This window comes from Jaculus jaculus, chromosome 13 (assembly GCF_020740685.1).
Source record: "Jaculus jaculus isolate mJacJac1 chromosome 13, mJacJac1.mat.Y.cur, whole genome shotgun sequence".
NCBI classification, from domain to species: Eukaryota; Metazoa; Chordata; class Mammalia; order Rodentia; family Dipodidae; genus Jaculus; species Jaculus jaculus.
Genome location: NC_059114.1, coordinates 74,441,485 through 74,459,480, shown reverse-complemented (window position 1 = coordinate 74,459,480; position 17,996 = coordinate 74,441,485). Strand labels below are relative to the sequence as shown.

General features: G+C 46.3%; 1 protein-coding gene across 7 annotated transcripts in view; it reads left to right on the top strand.

Moving 5' to 3' along the window:
• The window catches only part of Pdzd2 (PDZ domain containing 2), a 459,739-nt gene that overhangs the window by 422,680 nt on the left and 19,063 nt on the right, over positions 1-17,996 (top strand). For all 7 annotated transcript variants that reach the window (XM_045132784.1, XM_045132782.1, XM_045132783.1 and 4 more), the window contains 5 exons: positions 5,264-5,345; positions 7,712-7,746; positions 8,675-8,873; positions 11,070-11,887; positions 15,714-15,858. In XM_045132784.1, coding sequence (XP_044988719.1) covers positions 5,264-5,345; positions 7,712-7,746; positions 8,675-8,873; positions 11,070-11,887; positions 15,714-15,858 — 1,279 coding nt within the window. The remainder of the gene's footprint in view (positions 1-5,263; positions 5,346-7,711; positions 7,747-8,674; positions 8,874-11,069; positions 11,888-15,713; positions 15,859-17,996) is intronic.

The window sequence follows — 17,996 nt, the reverse complement described above, 5'->3', positions numbered from 1 at the left end:
AGCCTAAGGATCCCGGCTCGATTCCCCAGGACCCACATAAGCCAGATGCACAAGGGCACATGTGTCTGGAATTCATTTGCAGTGGCTGGAGGCCCTGGCATGCCCATTCTCTCTTTGTCTCTGCCTCTTCCTCTCTCTCTCTCTCTCTCTCAAATAAATAAGTAATAATAAAATTTTTTAAAGCCTGCTAATTCTTTTCAACATCAACACCCCACTGTGGTCCATGCTGAATTTACAGATAATCTCAGCCCCCTAGATCATCAGCCTCTGTTATTGGATCATCTCTCTTCTGAACTGTTTTCATATATTTAAAAATATTTTTATTGGGCTGGGGAGATGACTCAGCTGTTAAAGGCATTTGTTTGCAGGGCCTGAAGGCCTTCCTGGGTTCTATTTCCCGGTACCCACGTAAGGCAGAAGCACAAAATGGTACATGTATCTGAAGTACTTTTGCAGTAGCAAGAGGCCATGGTCTGCCTGTTCTGTCTCTCTCCTTGCAAATAAATAATAAATAAAAATATTTTTTATTGAGCTGGGCATGGGGTTGCACACCTTTAATCCCAGCACTTGGGACGCAGAGAGGTAAAAGGATCGCCAGGAGTTAGAGGCCAACCTGGTACTACAGAGTGAGTTCCAGGTCAACCTGGACTAGAGTGAGGCCCTATCTCGGTAAAAAATATAAATAAATAAATAATTTTTTTTTTAATTTTATTTGAGAGAGAGTACAAACATGCCAGAGCCTCTTACCACTACAAATGAATTCCAGGTGCATGTACCACTTGGTGCATTTGAATTTATATGGGTACTGAGGAATGAAACCCAGGCTGCTGGGCTTTGCAAGCAAGCTCCTTTAACCACTGAGCCATCTCCCCAGTCCTGTTTTTATGGTTTTTTGTTTGTTTGTTGTTTTGTTTTGTTTTGTTTTTGAGGTAGGATCTCGCTCTACTACAGGCTGACCTGAAATTCACTGTGTATTCTCAGGGTGGCCTCAAACTCATGGCTATCTTCCTACCTTTGCCTCCCAAATGCTGGGATTAAAGGCATGTGCCACCACACCCATCCCTGAGATTTCTTACACTTGATTTTAGCCAAAAGGCCGAGAAGCTATCCTGAGATTTCTTTTTTGTTTTTTTGGTTTTTCAAGGTAGGGTCTCACTCTGGTCCAGGCTGACCTGGAATTAACTCTGTAGTCTCAGGGTGGCCTCGAACTCATGGCGATCCTCCTACCTCTGCCTCCCGAGTGCTGGGATTAAAGGCGTGCGCCACCATGCCCAGCAATCCTGAGATTTCTTGATAGCATCATTTTATATTCTCTGTGATGTCATCTGTTGTACTGGTTATGACCATTGCAAGTAAATGGGGTGAGCTGCATCTGGCTTATGTGGGTACTGGGGAACTGAGCCTGGGTCTTCAGGCTTCACAGGCAAGCTATGTCTCCAGCCCCTAAAACAATTTTTTAATATGATTAATTTATTTGTGTGTGTGTGAGAGAGAGAGAACAAGCACACCAGGGCCTCTAGCCATTGCACACTAACTCAGATGTATGCACTACTTTGTGCATCTGGCTTACATGGGTAACTGAGCAGTCAAACCTGAGTCCTTAGGTTTTGCAGGCAAGTGCCTTAAGCCGCCTCTGCAGCCCTCCTAAGACAATTATTTATTTATTTATTTATTTATTTATTTATTTATTTGAGAGCGACAGACACAGAGAGAAAGACAGATAGAGGGAGAGAGAGAGAATGGGCACACCAGGGCTTCCAGCCTCTGCAAACAAACTCCAGACGCGTGCGCCCCCTTGTGCATCTGGCTAACGTGGGACCTGGGGAACTGAGCCTCGAACCGGGGTCCTTAGGCTTCACAGGCGAGCACTTAACCGCTAAGCCATCTCTCCAGCCCGAAAATTTGTTCATTTTTATTTATTTATTTGAGAGCAACAGACAGAGAGAGAAAGAGGCAGATAAGAGAGAGAGAGAATAGGCGCGCCAGGGCCTCCAGCCTCTGCAAACAAACTCCAGATGCGTGCACCCCCTTGTGCATCTGGCTAACGTGGGTCCTGGGGAATCAAGCCTTGAACCGGGGTCCTTAGGCTTCACAGGCAAGCGCTTAACCACTAAGCCACCTCTCCAGCCCCTAAGACAATTTTTAATGCTATCATTCCTGTGAAACCAAATACTGCTTCTACTTTTCCCCATGCTTTTTCTTGCTTATTACCCACTTTTATCCTTTCTTTCTGTGGCTCTGGTGCCTTCTCCTAGAATCCGTCCAACTCTCTAGAACCTTCCCCCATTTGCCCACGGCTCGCTTGCTCTCACACAGGTTGACATCATTTTGCCTCGTGACTACAGCAGGCAAGAGCAGTTCTCGGCTCCTTCCTCTGGGGTCTGCACTTGGACGCCAACACCCCCGTTACCCCCTTCTGCCTCAGGAATCAGTCCAGTAAACTGTGGCTGGCCTGCTAAGTCTCTCACTGACACTACAGCCCATCAGGGTTCCAGTGGCATGTCTTCCTCACACGAGTGATGATTTCTTCAGTCTGTTATATCTCGGCCCAAAAGCATGATCCTGTTTTGCTGATACAACCAATATTGAAACAGCATCTCAGTACAGAGCCTAATGACCTAATGGGCGGGTGGTCTGAGACCAGGTCAAACGCACAGGGTTAATTCATGTTTCCAGCCCCAGTAAGCTGGTCACCTGTGATGTGTTGGAGATGTGTTTAGCAAAACCACATTTCAGCACTGGACGGATTTCCACGTTTCTTGCTAGGTAAATGTGGTATTCTTGGTTGTCACATGATACTGTATTTTTCTTTCGGTCAAGACCCTGTTTTATGTTGAATGTATTTTTGCACTCCGTATTGTAGCATTCCATGCCAGTTGTATGTTTTGATAGGGAATATATGTGCTTCCTTAATTTGTGTGTTCTTCCAAAAGAAACACCGCAGGATTTTCTTTTCTCCTGTTTCTCATATGTCTGGGATACTGGCTGCCTCATTGGGATATTCAAACCTCCCAGGACTGGACAGCTAAGATGAGGATCTGCTGGAAGAGCAGCTTCCAGCTTATGTTAAATAGAAGAATATAACAGAAACTGGTTTTTCTCCCTCAGACAAACAGTTGCAAATATTGAAAGTCTAGTTGCATGAAAAATAGCAACCACTGTTGAAGCTGACGTCTTCCCTGGGTCGTTTGTACAAGGTTATGTTCTGCTCTGTGGAGCCGTGTGTGTAAGTGTTTGTGCATGTGTGTGTGTGTTTTCTTTCCTGTGAGGTCTATTCTAAAATATTACACACAGGCCGTGTCATGATGATGATTTATCTGTGAGGGAAAATATAAGGCCAAATCCTGTATAGAACTATGAAGGGAAATCACTGTATTTATCCAAATATGATTTATGCTGAACGGTACTTGAGTGCAAAAAACTGCTATTCTGAATTTAAAACGTCCTTACCTTTAAAAAACGAAGCTAAAGCCGGGTGTGGTGGTGCACGCCTGTAATCCCAGCACTCGGGAGGCAGAGGTAGGAGGATCACCGTGAGTTCGAGGCCACCCTGAGACTACATAGTGAATTCCAGGTCAGCCTGGATCAGAGCCAGACCCTACCTCGAAAAACAAAAAACAAAAAACAAAACAAAAAAAGCTAGGAGCTGGTGTACACCTGTAATCCCAACACTTGGGAGACAGAGGTAGGAGGAGCACCGTGAGTTCTCAAGGCCACTCTGAGACTACATAGTGGATTCCAGGTCAGCCTGGGCTACAGTGGAATCCTACCTCCAAAAACCAGGGAAGAGGAGGAGTAAGGAAGCAGTGGAGATAACTCATTACTTAAAGGTGCCTGCTTGCAAAGCCTGATGGCCTCGGTTTGATTCCTCAGTACCCATGTAAAGCCAGATGCATGAAGCGGCACATGTGTCTGGAATTCATTTGCAGTGGCAGGAGGTCTTGGCATGCCCATTGTCACTGTCTGTCTGTCTGTATCTCTGCCTACTCACAAATAAAAATCATAAAAATATAAGTATTCTAATTATCTTTTGAAAAAGAATCATAGTTCAGCATACATTAACCTTAAAAAAATTTTTACTAGGCTTGAGAGATGGCTTAGTGGTTAAGGCACTTGCCTGTGAAGCCTAAGGACCCAGGTTCAATTCTCCAGGTCCCACGTAAGCCAGGTGCACATGGTGGTGCATGCATCAGAGTTCATTTGTAGTGGCTGGAGGCCCTGGCATGCCCATTTTTTCTCTCTCTCTGCCTGCCTCTCTCTCTTTTCTTCTTTCTCAAAAGTAAATTAGAAAAATAAATAAAAGATGGTATTAGGATAACTGATTCAATTGGAACATGAAATGTATATTCAGCGGTCATCAGTATGACATTTCCTGAATCTTTTTTTTTTGGTTTTTCGAGGTAGGGTCTCACTCTAGCCCAGGCTGACCTGGAATTCACTATGGAGTCTCAGGGTAGTCTCGAACTTATGGCAATCCTCCTACCTCTGCCTCCCGAGTGCTGGGATTAAAGGTGTGCGCCACCACATCTGAATCTTTTAAGGAATATGGTTATTGGAGGGTGCATCTTTGTTTCACATGTTAAGATCACAACTGAAATATCACGATATCTACAACATGCAAATGGTTCAGCAGAAAGGTTGTGTGCATATGTGTTAACAAAGGAACACATGTAAATGTGGCAAAATGTTAGAAACTAGCGAACATGGGTGAAGAATATACCATTCTTGTACAGTTTTTGTAGTTTCATGTATTTATTTATTAGAGAAAGAAGCAGAGAGAGAGAGAGAGAATGGACACACCAGGGCCTTTAGCCACTGCAGATGAACTCCAGATATATGCACCACCTTGGGCATCTGCCTTACATGGGTACTGGGGAATTGAACCTGGGTCCTTTAGGCTTCGCAGACAAGTGCCTAAACCACTAAGCCATCTCTCCAACCCTTTTGTAGGTTTTAATTTGTTTGATTAATCTTTCTCTTACAATATGAGAAATAAATGTTCTAAAGAAGCAAGTACGAGCCATGCCGTTGATGGACATAGCATAAGGTTGCTTTGCTTAAAGAATTTGGGGAGATGTTGCTATGCGTTCACAGTTTGATGCAATCCATTAGCTCGCATGAGCTGATGTGTCCTGAGTTACTGCTTCAGAGGATGGTTACAATCTCTGCCTGTTTCTCTGCATTCAACTCCGACTAGTTTGCTTTTATTGTGGCGAAATAAATAAGTAAAGCCATCTAATTTGTGCTTTCTGCTGCAAACCAGGTCTCTGAGCAGGAAATGGATGAAGTGATTGCACGCAGCACTTACCAGGAGAGCAAAGACGCCAGCTCCTCACCCTGCTTAGGTACTGTAATCAAGCATCTCCATTCAACATGTGGAAGAGCTGCTCCTGCTGCTGTCCTAGGCAGCACTCATTGTAGTGCGTGCTTTCCACTATCAGCGTTGGTGAAGGCAGTCATCAGAGAGTCTGTGCTTTCTCTTTGGTGCTAACTCCAGTTTCTGCAGTTATTTACTGTGCTTCATTAAGGGTCTGATCATGCATGCTTCTTTTTAAAATATTTTTATTTTTATTTTTTTGAGAGAGAAAGACAGGGAATGGGCTCACCAGGGCTCTAAGCTCTGCAAACAAACTCCAGACTCATGTGCCACCTTGTGCATCTGGCTTATAAATTATGTGGCTCCTGGGGAATTGAACCTGGGTCCTTTGGTTTTATAGGCAAGTGTCTTACCCACTAAGTCATTTCCCCAGCTTACATGCTTCTTTTTTTGAAATATTTTATTTAAGGGGAAGAGGAGGAGAGAGAGAGTTGAGTATGGATACACCAGGGCCTCCAGCCACTGCAAACAAACTCCACACACATGCACCCCCTTGTGCATCTGGCTAACGTGGGTCCTGGGGAATTGAACCTGAGCACTTTGGCTTTGCAGGCAAATGCCTTAACCGCTAAGCCATCCCTCCAGCCCACGCATGCTTTTTATATGACTTTCAGATAGTTTGCGAGTAAGTTGACAACATTCTGTGCATCTGTGCATGATTCATCTGAAGCAAGAGAGAAAGGGCGCCAACACAGGAGTCATTTGGTAATACAGAGTATTTCTCATGGGAAAGCTCAAGATTTCATTGTATGAATTAAAAAGGTTTAATGTAAAGAGGGTCTTAGAGGCAGCAAAACTCATGAATTTTTCCCTTAAGTGAAAATCTTTAGGCAGAAAAATGATTTGAGATCCTATGAATTCAAAATACTGTGGGCTAGAAAGATGGCTTAGTGGTTAAGGCACTTGTCTGCAAAACCTAAGGACCCAGGTTCAACTCCCCAGAATCCATGTCAGCCAGATGCACATAGTGGCACGTACATCTGGAGTTTGTGTGCAGGGGATAGAGGCCCTAGTGTGCCCATTCTCCCTCTCCCCCTTCTCTCTCTCTCTTTCTCATAAATTAATTAACTTAAAAATATTCTATCAAGGTTTAGAACTAATGTTTCCTTAGTATGGAAAAACCGCAAGGGACTCTGCAGACATTTCTAAGCTGGGGATCTTACTGCCGTGCAGACTAATATCCTGGAAGAAGAGCAACTGAGACAGGAGTCATCTGTTGTCAGAAGAAAAGAAATGGGATATTTTTTTGGCAACCATAAAATATCCTAATCATTTGCATCCATAATTAATATACTAAAGTGGACCTAATAGGCTCTTTATCCACCCAGTCCATTATCCTGACTGTGTGAGAGCTGTGCCACATTTCCAGTGGATAAGTTAGCAAAGATGGCCTTACGCCAGAATCCTCATGCCCTGAGCCTCTTTTGTCCATGACATATAATTCAAAGTCTAAATGCTAAACTGTCTGTCCTTCAGTTAAAAAGGAAAATAGATATCCAACCCTTTCCCCAAGTCTTTCATGAATCTTTTGGTGGACTTTTTTTTTTTTGCTTTGTTTTGTTTTTCAAGGTAGCCCAGGCTGGCCTGGAATTCACTATGCAGTCTCAGGGTGGCCTCGAACTCATGGTGATCCTCCTACCTCTGCCTCCCGAGTGCTGGGATTAAAGGCCAGAGGAAATGACTTGAGAGTGAGGGCATCGTGGAGGTGGAAGCCCAGTGATTGGAGCAGAGAGTCTCAAGAAGGGAGGTGGGATGGGGCAGGGCCGAGTCCATGTACACACACACACACACACACACACACACACACCCTCACCCCCACTTACGCACGCAGTCCGTCAGTGCCACCCAGGCAAAGGGAGGTTCTGTTCAATTTGCCCAACTTCCCCTTTTCTGCTTTTGCCTTTGTTTTTCAATTTTTATTTATTTTATCGAGGTATCACCCTGGCTCAGGCTGACCCAGAATTCACTATGTAGTTTCAGGGTGGCCTTGAACTCAAGGCGATCCTCCTACCTCTGCCTCCCGAGTGCTGGAATTAAAGGCGTGCGCCTGGCTATTTATTTATTTGAGAGAGGGAAAGAGGCGGGGTGGGGGGGGAAGAGGTGCACCAGGATCTGTAGCTACTGCAAAAGAACTCCAGACACATGTGCCACCTTGTGCATCTGACTTACATGGGTCCTGTGGAATTGAACCAAGGTCCCTTGGCTTCGCAGGCAAGCACTTTAACCACTAAGCCATCTCTCCAGCCCCCAACTTCGCCTTTCTGGAGAAATGAGTGTGCCTCCTTATGATTTGAGCTTCATCCATTTGACCATCTGGTTAATTCCTCCTTGCAGGTACACCCCTGAAGAGCCCCTCTCTTGCCAAAAAGGTGAGTTAAGATGCATACTTCCTAGCTGACTCAGTGGAACCATGAACCAGTTCTGCCTATGACTCCTTTTGGCTACTTTATACAGAAAGTAACAGCCATAGTAATTTAAGAGCAAATATCCAAAAGTATGTTTCTCTGGGTAAATATTCATGTAAGAAAATAGTAAAACAAGACCATAAGAGGAGCCAGGCGTGGCACACGCCTTTAATCCCAGCACTCGGGAGGCAGAAGTAGGAGGATCACCAAGAGTTCAAGGCTACTCTGAGGCGACATAGTGAATTCCAGGTCAGCCTGGGCTAGAGTGAGACCCTATCTCAAAAAAGAAAGAAAGGAGGGAGGGGAAAAGGGAGGGAAGGAGGAAAGAAAGAAGGAAAAGAGAAATGAACTGCACTTTGGAAAGTCACCTTTGAAACTGCTCTGTAATTAAAAAAAAAAAAAGTCAACCTGAGTTTTAGAGGCCCTGTAGCTTTAAGAAAACTGGAACATTCCTCAATCCCACTGGATCAGGGCGTAGGATTTAAACTGTCTTTTTTTTTCATCAGTTGGACCATTTAGCTTGGGTTTTTATTTTCTTTTCTCCCTCCTCCCAATGTTTTCCATGACGTGGTCAAAAAACTGCTACTCTGGCTTTGCTAGTCATTGCCAAACTCTGTTCCTCCCCCTAGTCTTCCCCCCAACACACACACCAAAATAATAATAATAATAATAGTAATCTAAAAACAGTATCTGGCCACACAGTCACCTTTTAATTCACTAATTGTTGATGTAACCATCTTAAAGTAAGTGAAAAAGCCACAGCTGTTTCCAATGACCAGGGATTAGAACAAAGTGTTCTTGGAGAACTCGGAAGTCATTACTGTTCTGTGGACTCTCTTTCTGGTCCCTCTTCCAAGCCATCGGAGACATCCCGTGTTTTCTTTTCCGACAGGACTCCCTCCTTTCTGAGTCCGAGCTCTCCCAGTACTTTGCCCGCGATGGCCAGGGCTCCTTGTCAGACTTAATGGTGGCTGGCTCCGAGGACGAGGACCACCCAGGAAGTGGCTGTGGCACATCGGAGGACGGCAGTCTGCCTCCTGGCCCCTCCAGTGACCAGGAGAGCCCCCGGGGCTCCTGGGCCGCGCAGTGCAGTAAGCAGTTGCTAGTCCCTCGCTCGCTCTTGTTCTGGCCCTGTAACCTGAAGGAGACCTGGAACCCACGTCCCTGGTTGAGTACAAGCCATCTCTCCACCCTGGCTAAAGGTGGCATCTGCCATTAACAGATGGAGCCACCCGTTAATGACCAGTCAGCAAGTAGGCAGTGTGCAGCTGGAATATTGGGGGGGGGGGCGGGTCTTACCCGGGATCCCCTTTAGATGCCATTTACAGCATGTCATTGTGAGTTTTATGGCGTTAAATTAGGGTGGCAACCTGAGACCATCACAGTTTGGGAAATCCTAAACAAATTTAGGTTTCTTCCCTCCCTGGGCCCTTACTTAAAAGTGTTGTGTGTTTGTGTGTGTATGGAGGCCAGAGGTCAAGGTCAGGCGTCTTCCTCAGTTGCTTTCCACCTTATTTCTTTGCCTCAGGATGCCTCACTGAACCTAGAGGCTACCAACTCAGCTAGATTATGTAGTCAGCAAGCACCTACCAGCAACCAACAGTCTTCCTATCTCTGCCTCCCCAGCACTGGGATTATAGGCAGGTGCCACCTCCCCCGGCCTTCATATGGGTACTGGGGATCTAAACGAATTTCTCATGCTTGTACAGCAAGTGCTTTCACCCCCTGAGCCATCTACCCAGCCCCTGAATTTAATTCTTTACTGAAAGTAGTAATCCGGCTGGAGAGATGTCTTAGCGGTTAAGGCGCTTGCCTGCAAAGCCTAAGGACCCAGGTTCGATTATCCAGTATCCATGTAAACCAGAGGCACAAGGTGGCTCACATGTCTGGAATTTGTGATGGCTAGAGGCCCTGACACACCCATTCTCATTCTCTCTCTCACAAATAAATAAAGGGAAAAAAATAATTCTTTTCAAAAAAGAAAAAAAAAAAGAGTCAAGACTTGTAAGAGACAGATATTTAATCTGCTATGAACTGCGCTGATTTTTGGACTGCTGCACACAGGACTTCCTTTTATTTCTAACATCTAAGCAGGAAAATCCCCTGGTCTTCGGAGATGAGGCAACCGGTTGCAGCTGTGACTCACGGGAGCCGCTGCCAAGCACGCTTGTCCTGATAGACACATTTCAAGATGCGAGCGCGTAAAGCTCCGGCTCGCAGACACGCTCCATCGCTGAGAAGTAGGCAGTTCAGGCTTTGCTGTTCGGTGCCTTTTGCTGCACTTGGGGGAGCAACATCCGGTGATGAGAAGGCCCAGTTGTGTGGAGCATGTCGTTGGTCCCACCTTTCTGGAGGGTGATTCTCAGTATCAGCATTTAGTGCAGATCCTAGCAACATGTGAGACAAATTAAAAAATGAAAACGATAAACTCCCTGTGTCCAGACAGTATACAATTTAGGTCAGAAAATCCAGAGATTAAGGGGTTTTGTTGTTGTTTAATTTTATTTATTTATTTGAGAGCAACAAACAGAGAAAGAGGCAAAGAGAGAGAGAGAGAATGGGCGCACCAGGGCCTCTAGCCACTGCCAACGAACTCCAGATGCGTGCGCCCCCTTGTGCATCTGGCTAACATGAATCCTGGGGAATCGAGCCTCCAACTGGGGTCCTTAGGCTTCACAAGCAAGTGCTTAACTGCTAAGCCATCTCTCCAGCCCAGGGGGCTTTTTTATTTTTATTATGTTTTTAATCTTATTTTATTTTTTCTCAATTTTTAAAAACATTTTCCATGAGTATAAAAATAAATCCCATGGGGGATTTTTTAAAACATACATTTTATTAGTTTATTTGAGAGAGAGAAAGACAGAGGCAGATAGAGAGAGAGAGAATGGGCACACCAGGGCCTCTAGATACCATAAACAAATTCCAGACACACGCGCCACCTTGTGCATCCGGCTTACATGGGTACTGATGAATCGAACCTGGGTCCTTAGGCTTACCAGGCAAGCTCCTTAACTGCTAAGCCATCTCCCCAGTCCAAGATTAGTTTTGTTGTTTTTTCAAGGTAGGAGAAACCAGAATGAAGAGAGGAATGACAGGCTGGCTGTCCACTAGGTATAGACCCCAAGAAGCCACATTGTTTACGTGGGGCTGTCCAGTGGCCAGAAGTTAAATGTGAATCTGAAAATGCTGGTATATTAGGATGAGGTTGGTTGTGAGAGTGTAAGAGCAACCCAAATGGAAAACTGATTCTTATTCGACGTCTCTCTCTCTCTCTCTCTCCCTTCCAGCTCAAAAGGAGCCAGGAAAACCCAGGGCCAACAGCCTTGTGGTTCTCGGAAGCCAGCGGACCTCTGGGCTCTTCCACAAGCAAGTGACAGTCGCCAGGCAAGCCAGTCTCCCTGGAAGCCCACAGGTGCCCAGGAACCCTCTTCTCCGCCAGAGAAGAGTACGCTGTTACGATGCCAATGAGGGCAGCGACGAGGAAGACTTAGACGGGGCGGGAGACTGCATTTCCCTCCCAGGAGCCTTGCCAGGTCCTAGCCGGCCTCCAACGGGGGATGGCACTAGACGTGCCTCGGCAACCTCTTCCAAAGTCATGGGTGTCGACAAGCAGGAGGAGCAACCCCAGAAACTGCTGGTCAGTAAGGCCTGCTCTGTGCCTCTGCTTGGGAGCTCCCTGGACTTAGAAGACAGCATCCCTGTGGGGACGGTGGGCACCGCCTCCAGAGCAGCCAGCCTTCCAGGCGCCGCAGAAGCCCCCAAGAGTAGCCATGGAGGCTCAGGGAAAAGGGAATTGACAGGATCTAGGAGTTCCCCCAAATTGGAATACAAAGTCCCCACAGACACCCAGAGTTGTCTGAGGAGCCCCGAGAACCCTGTTCCCCCACCACAGAAGAATGAAAACCTGGCGTCCAGGCACAAACCTGTTGCCAGGGTCAGCCCGCACTGCAAGAAGGCTGAGGCTGAGGCTAAGCCCAACGGTGCAGACACAGTGTCCCTGCCTGGCAGAGCTAATGGACCGTGTGATCAGGACTTGAAAGTCCCGGCCACTTCCTCCAAAGAGACCATCATCACTGGCTGTCAGTCAGGGGGAACTGCAGAAAAGGTAACTGACTTTCTCTTAGCTTCTCGGAGTTCAAATCCTATGTGAATGCATAAGGGGTCTTTTATAAGTCACCAGCTAAACTGTTCAAAAGGTTGATGAGGGGCTGGGGAAATGGCTTAGTGGTTAAGGTGGTTGCCTGCAAAGCCTAAGGACCCCAATTCAATTCCCCAGGACCCACATAAGCCAGATGCACAAGGGGGTACATGTGTCTGGAGTTTGTTTTGTAGTGGCTGGAGTACCTGGTACGCCCATTCTTTCTCTCTATCTCTTCCTGTCTCTAATAAATAAATATTTTTAAAAATAGTTTTTTAAAAAAGGTTGACAACCAGAGGATTATCTTTCAACAGTCATTAATGGGAGCCTATCGCTAAAGTGGGAAGGTTGGGGGATGGAGAGATGGCTTAGTGGTTAAGGTGTTTGCCTGCAAAGCCAAAGGACCTCGGTTCGACTCCCCAGGACCCATGTAAGCCAGGTGCACAAGTGGCACATGCATCTGGAGCTCATTTGCAGTGGCTGGAGACCCTGGTGCACCTATCTGTCTCTCTGTGTGTGTGTCTATCTCTTGCTCTCTCACATTCTCTGAAATATATTAATAATTTTAATTTTTTAAAAATTTCTGCAGTGATCATGTGTAGTTGTAGCTACACGTACCCTGGCTGTATGTATCATGTGAAGCCAGGTGGTACATGCCTGTAATCCCAGCACCTGGGTAAAGGCAAGATGGTCAGGAGATTGAGGTTAGCCTGGTCTACAAAGGGAAACCCGTGTCAATAAAGTAGAAAGAAGGCAGGCAGGCAGGGAGGGAGGGAGAGAAAAAGAGAAAAGCTGTGACATAAAATAAAGGAGTTGTACCTACTGAAAAACTGGCTATGGTGGGGCTGAGAAGGTGCTCTCTGCACAAGCACAAGGATTCGAGTTTGGCCCTCAGCACCCATGTTAAAAACCAAGTGTGGGGCTGGGGAGACGGTGTAGCAGTTAAGGCGCTTGCCTGCAAAGCCTAAGGACTCAGGTTCGATTCCCCAGGGCCCACATAAGCCAGATGCACAAGGTGCCGCATGCATCTGGAGTTCATTTGCAGTGGCTGGAGGCCCTGGAGCACCCATTCTCTCTCTCATAAATTTAAAACACAATGGAGTGGGGTGTGCATGCCTGAAGCACCAGCAGTGAGAGGAGAGGAGAAAGGAGACTGTAGCTCCATGCTCAGCCAGTCTAATTGCAACAGCGAGCCCCAGGTCCAGCGAGAGACTCTGTGTCAAGGAAGTAAGGCAGAGGAAGACACCTGACGTCCTCCTTAGACCTTTGCACGCATGCACACAAGTGTATGTCTCCCACACACATGTGCGCTTGCACATACCGTCTGGAAAAGTTATGTAGCAGGCAAGTTATATTATGTTACGAGTGGGTTGAGAGTATGTTAGAATGATCTAACGGCTGACTTTTTTTTTTTTTTTTTGGTTTTTCGAGGTAGGGATTCACTCTAGGCTGACCTGGAATTCACTATGCAGTCTCAGGGTGGCCTCGAACTCATAGCGATGCTCCTACCTCTGCCTCCCGAGTGCTGGGATTAAAGGCGTGTATCACCACACCCGGCTTGTTCCTTCTTATTAAAAAGTCTCACATGGGCTGGGGATGGAGCTTAGTGAGATAAAGTGCTGACCTAGCATGCATAAGGCCAACAAGTTTTTCGTAAGGATAGAAGGTCATATCAGGACTTTTAGTCATAATAACTGATATCTATTAAAAGAGACTTTCTGGCCGGGCATAGTGGTGCACGCCTTTAATCCCAGCACTCAGGAGGCAGAGGTAGGAGGATCTCCATGAGTTCAAGGCCACCCTGAGATTATATAGTAAGTCCCAGGTCAGCCTGGGTTAGAGTGAGACCCTCTCTATGCTTTTATCTTTTTTTTTTCTAACATTCTTTAAAATTTTTATTTATGGGCTGGAGGGATAGCTTATTGGTTAAGTGCCTGCAAACCCCAAGGGCCTAGGTTCGATTCCCCAGGACCCACATTAGCCAGATGCACAAGGGGAGCACACATCTGGAGTTCGTTTGCAGGGGCTGGAGGCCTTGACATGCCAATTCTTTCGTTCTCTCCCTCTTTCTCTGTCAAATAAATAAATAAAAGTAAAAATATTTTTAAAATTTATTTATTTGAGTGAGAAAAAGAAAGAGGCTGATAGAGAGAATAGGTGTGCCAGGGCCTTCCGCCACTGCAAACAAACTCCAGGCACATGTGTCACTTTGTGTATCTAACTTACTTGGGTCTTGGGGAATTGAGCCTGGGTCCTTTGGCTTTGCAGGCAAGTATGTTAACCACTAAGTGACCTTACTGAGCCCTCAGATGCTTTCAATCACAGCACGAGACTCTGTGTCCAAAAAAAAAAAAAAAAACCCACATACATACAGAGAAATAAGAAGTTTTATAATTTTGAATTTTTGTTTCCAATACAAACTTTTTATTTTTGAAAGAGAGAAAGAATTGGCATGCTAGGGGCTCAGCCACTGCAGTCGAGCTCCAGACACTTGCCACCTAGTGAGCATGTGTGACCTTGAGCTTGCCTCACCTTTGTGCATGTGGCCAGCATGGGATCTGGAGAGTCGAACACGGGTCCTTAGGCTTCGCAGGCAAGCGCCCTATCTGCTAAGCCATCTCTCCAGCCCTCCAGACCTTTGAACAGCATTTAAACTTTTACGAAAATATTTTCTCATAAAAATTTTATTTCTAAATTTTTGTTTAATCTGTGTATGAAAAAGAAAGTAGGACGCATTCCTGTAAAACATAGTCAGACAACTAGAAGCTCCAAACAGCAAACCTCTTTTCGGAAATGGGCTGTTTGCTGTTGTTTTCACTTAATTTTGTGTTATATCGGTTGTACCTTAAGGAAAAGTAGTAACTATGTAAAAGTGTAATTCAGGGGTACCCTGTACCTCCACAGGGCAGTACCACCCCCGCTTCTGTCCATCTCCAACTCTGCTGCTGTGTGAATTTCATTCAGGTCTTACTCATAAACAGAATAAGCTGAGTTAAACCCTAAGAAGATTTTTCCCTCAGCCAGTAGTTGACACTTTGTGAAATAATTTTTTGTTTGTTTTTTTCGAGGTAGGAGATCTCACTCTAGCACAGGCTGACCTGAAACTCTGTAGCTCCAGGCTGGTCTCGAACTCACAGCGATCCTCCTACCTCCGCCTCCCAAGTACTGGGATTAAAGGCGTGTGCCACCACGCCCGGCCCTGAAATGATTTTTAACAAGAGTTGCTAAAAGACACGTTATACCTTCATTTCTTTCCTCTGCTGCCACCTTTGGGCCACTTCGTGACTCACTCAATGGATACATTCCAAAGAATTCTGATTTAACTTTCAAGTAAGTTTGAAATTTGTTTCTGCAGTAAATATTGGAAAGAAGAAAGATAAAGTCATTGACATTTAACCTAAGGGAAATATTGAGATACCACGCATCACTTTCCTTTATCTCAATTTACCCTCTCCTTCACTATCAAGCTCACGAAATGACTTTACAGTTTTGGGTATCACTACGAAATATTAGAGCCTTCCATCTACATAAACTTTCATGTGATCTTTTTCTTTTAACAACCATTGTCATTAATCATCCTTTATGAAGTAAAGCTTTGAGTGAGGCTGAGCAAGTCATTTTATCCCCGTTTGAAAGTTGAGAAAAGAGGCTGGGGAGAGCAATCTAGAGCCTAGATCTCCTGGATCTCCCGGCTTTGGCCAAGCCAGCCTCCCTGTGCCTGCCACCATCCTAAGATGGTTACCGTACTGTGTTAAGATGCAGAAAACCTAAAGGCTGCTTATCATTGTGCCAGGGACCTCCGGGAAATCCCACCTCTGGGGACGGACACATCCCCAGCAACTGTGGACCAGCCAGTACCCCGGGCCACCCAGACAGCGGACTCCTCACAGAGACCCTTCCAGGAGCTGCACCAGGGCATGGGCAATACCCTGTGACTGGTAAGCTGGTTTTATCTCTGGTTTAAAGATAGGGGAACCTAAGAAAAAGGTTACATGCAGATAACTTTGCAGAGGGAAGAAAACCCTCTTAGAGAAATTTGCAATATTTTGGACTGGGGAGATGGCTCAGCATTTAAAGGTCTGGCATGCAAAACCTGATGGACTGGGTTCAATTCCCCAGCACCCCAGGTGCATCTGGAGTTTGTTTGCAGTGACGAGAGGCCCTGATGTGTTCTCTCGCTCTTTCTCGCCCTCCCTGAAACTCAATGGCCTTTGAACCCCCTCCTTTTGTCTTCGCCCCCCCACCCCTGCATTTGACATCAGCAGAAGCTGGAGGGTTTGAGAGTTCAGGAAAGGTTGAGTGGAGAACCCCACCTAGACTGGCAGATGCTTTGGGCAGTCCCTGGCCTTCCACAACCAGGCATGGGGAAGTAAGTCACATGCCATCTCCGAGGGCTCTGATGACCCACCCTTATTGCTACATGCTCTCAGATATGGAGGCCATGGGGTTCGGGTTTAGTCAGAGCAGCGTCAGCCTCCGGGAGTGAGTCGTGACTGTGCACCTGTTGCTTTAACCACTGAGTGACACCGTCCCTCACCTCCTTCTCTCAGTGCCGTCCCAGGACTCACCTTCCACTCTTAGAAGGAAAACTCGATGCGCAGAAAACGCTTAGCATGATGCTAGCCCTTCATTATTGTTAATCCTACTAATGAGTTTGCAATTGTTCATAAAGGAACGTCAGAGGGAAAACAATTAAGGTACTGCTAGAGCCAGGCCTGGTGGCACAAACCTATAATCTGAGCTACTCGGGGCGGAGTCGGGAGGCTCCAAAGTCCTGTGCCTGAGTGAGAGGATCAGCGGGAGGACCCAGGTCTTGGGAGGAGGCAACTGCAGGACAGGGTGGCTCCCAGAGCCCAATCTGTGGGTGACTCAGCTTCCCACTGTCCCCTGTCCCTGCTGCCTCTGGACACTGTGCTATTGATTCTGTTGATGCTGTTGTCTTTTCCCACTTGACTCTGGCCATCTGGTCACTCATGACTGCCACTCAAGTCCCCCACTCCACTGTGAGGCTCCTGCAAGCCACGTCAAGACAGAAGGAGACATGGAACCCATCTGAAGCACCCAGCTGCTCTCATTGGCTTCATCTCCTATGCTAAAAAGGAAGGCTCTTCTCTGGGCATGTTGGCACAAGCATGTCAGAAAGGTCTTAAGTTTGAGGCCAGCCAGGGCTACCTATAGACTGTGTCAAAAAGAAATTTAAAAAAAGAAACAGTAAAGCCCCTTAACTTTGAAGATGAGAGTGTTTTCTGCTCGTCACCCACTCATATTGCCCGAGGATAAACACACCTGTCATCTGTCAGATGCTACAATCGGGTGAGGGGAGGCCTCTGCCCAGTCCAGCCAGAGAACTAAGGAATCAGGCAGACGAACAGTCTCCCCTTCCTACAGCCTCTACCATCAGAGGTGATCCTGTCAAAAATTCCAAGAAGGAGAGGATTTGTGGTGTTCATACCTGTTTTAAAAAAAATCACAGAGAGAATTTTTTTAAATATTTTAATTTATTTGAGAGAGAGAATGGGCATGCCAGGGTCTCCAGCCACTATAAACGAACTCTAGATGCATGTTCCCCTTCTACATCTGGTTTATGTGGGTCCTGGGGAGTCAAACTTGGGTACTTTGGCTTTGCAGGCAAGCGCCTTAACCACTAAACCATCTCTCCAGCCTGATAATTGGTTTTTGAACCAAAGAAAATATTGATATTTTTATCACACCCTCCAAGGCTCAGGGACCATTGCAGAAGAGGTCATGGAAAGAATGTAAGAGCCAAAGAAAGGGGAGGAGTGTTTACAATCCTGTCTTCTAGACACAAAGTAGCCTCAATATTCATGCCCTCACAGTGGTTGCTGCTACCTCCACAAGACCTGCATAATAGGAGGGGTAAAAAAGTTCAAAATATGAGCTGGAGAGATGGCTTAGCGGTTAAGCGCTTGCCTGTGAAGCCTAAGGACCCCGGTTCGAGGCTCAGTTCCCTAGGTCCCACGTTAGCCAGATGCACAAGGGGGCGCACGCGTCTGGAGTTCATTTGCAGAGGCTGGAAGCCCTGGTGCGCCCATTCTCTCTCTCTCCCTCTATCTAT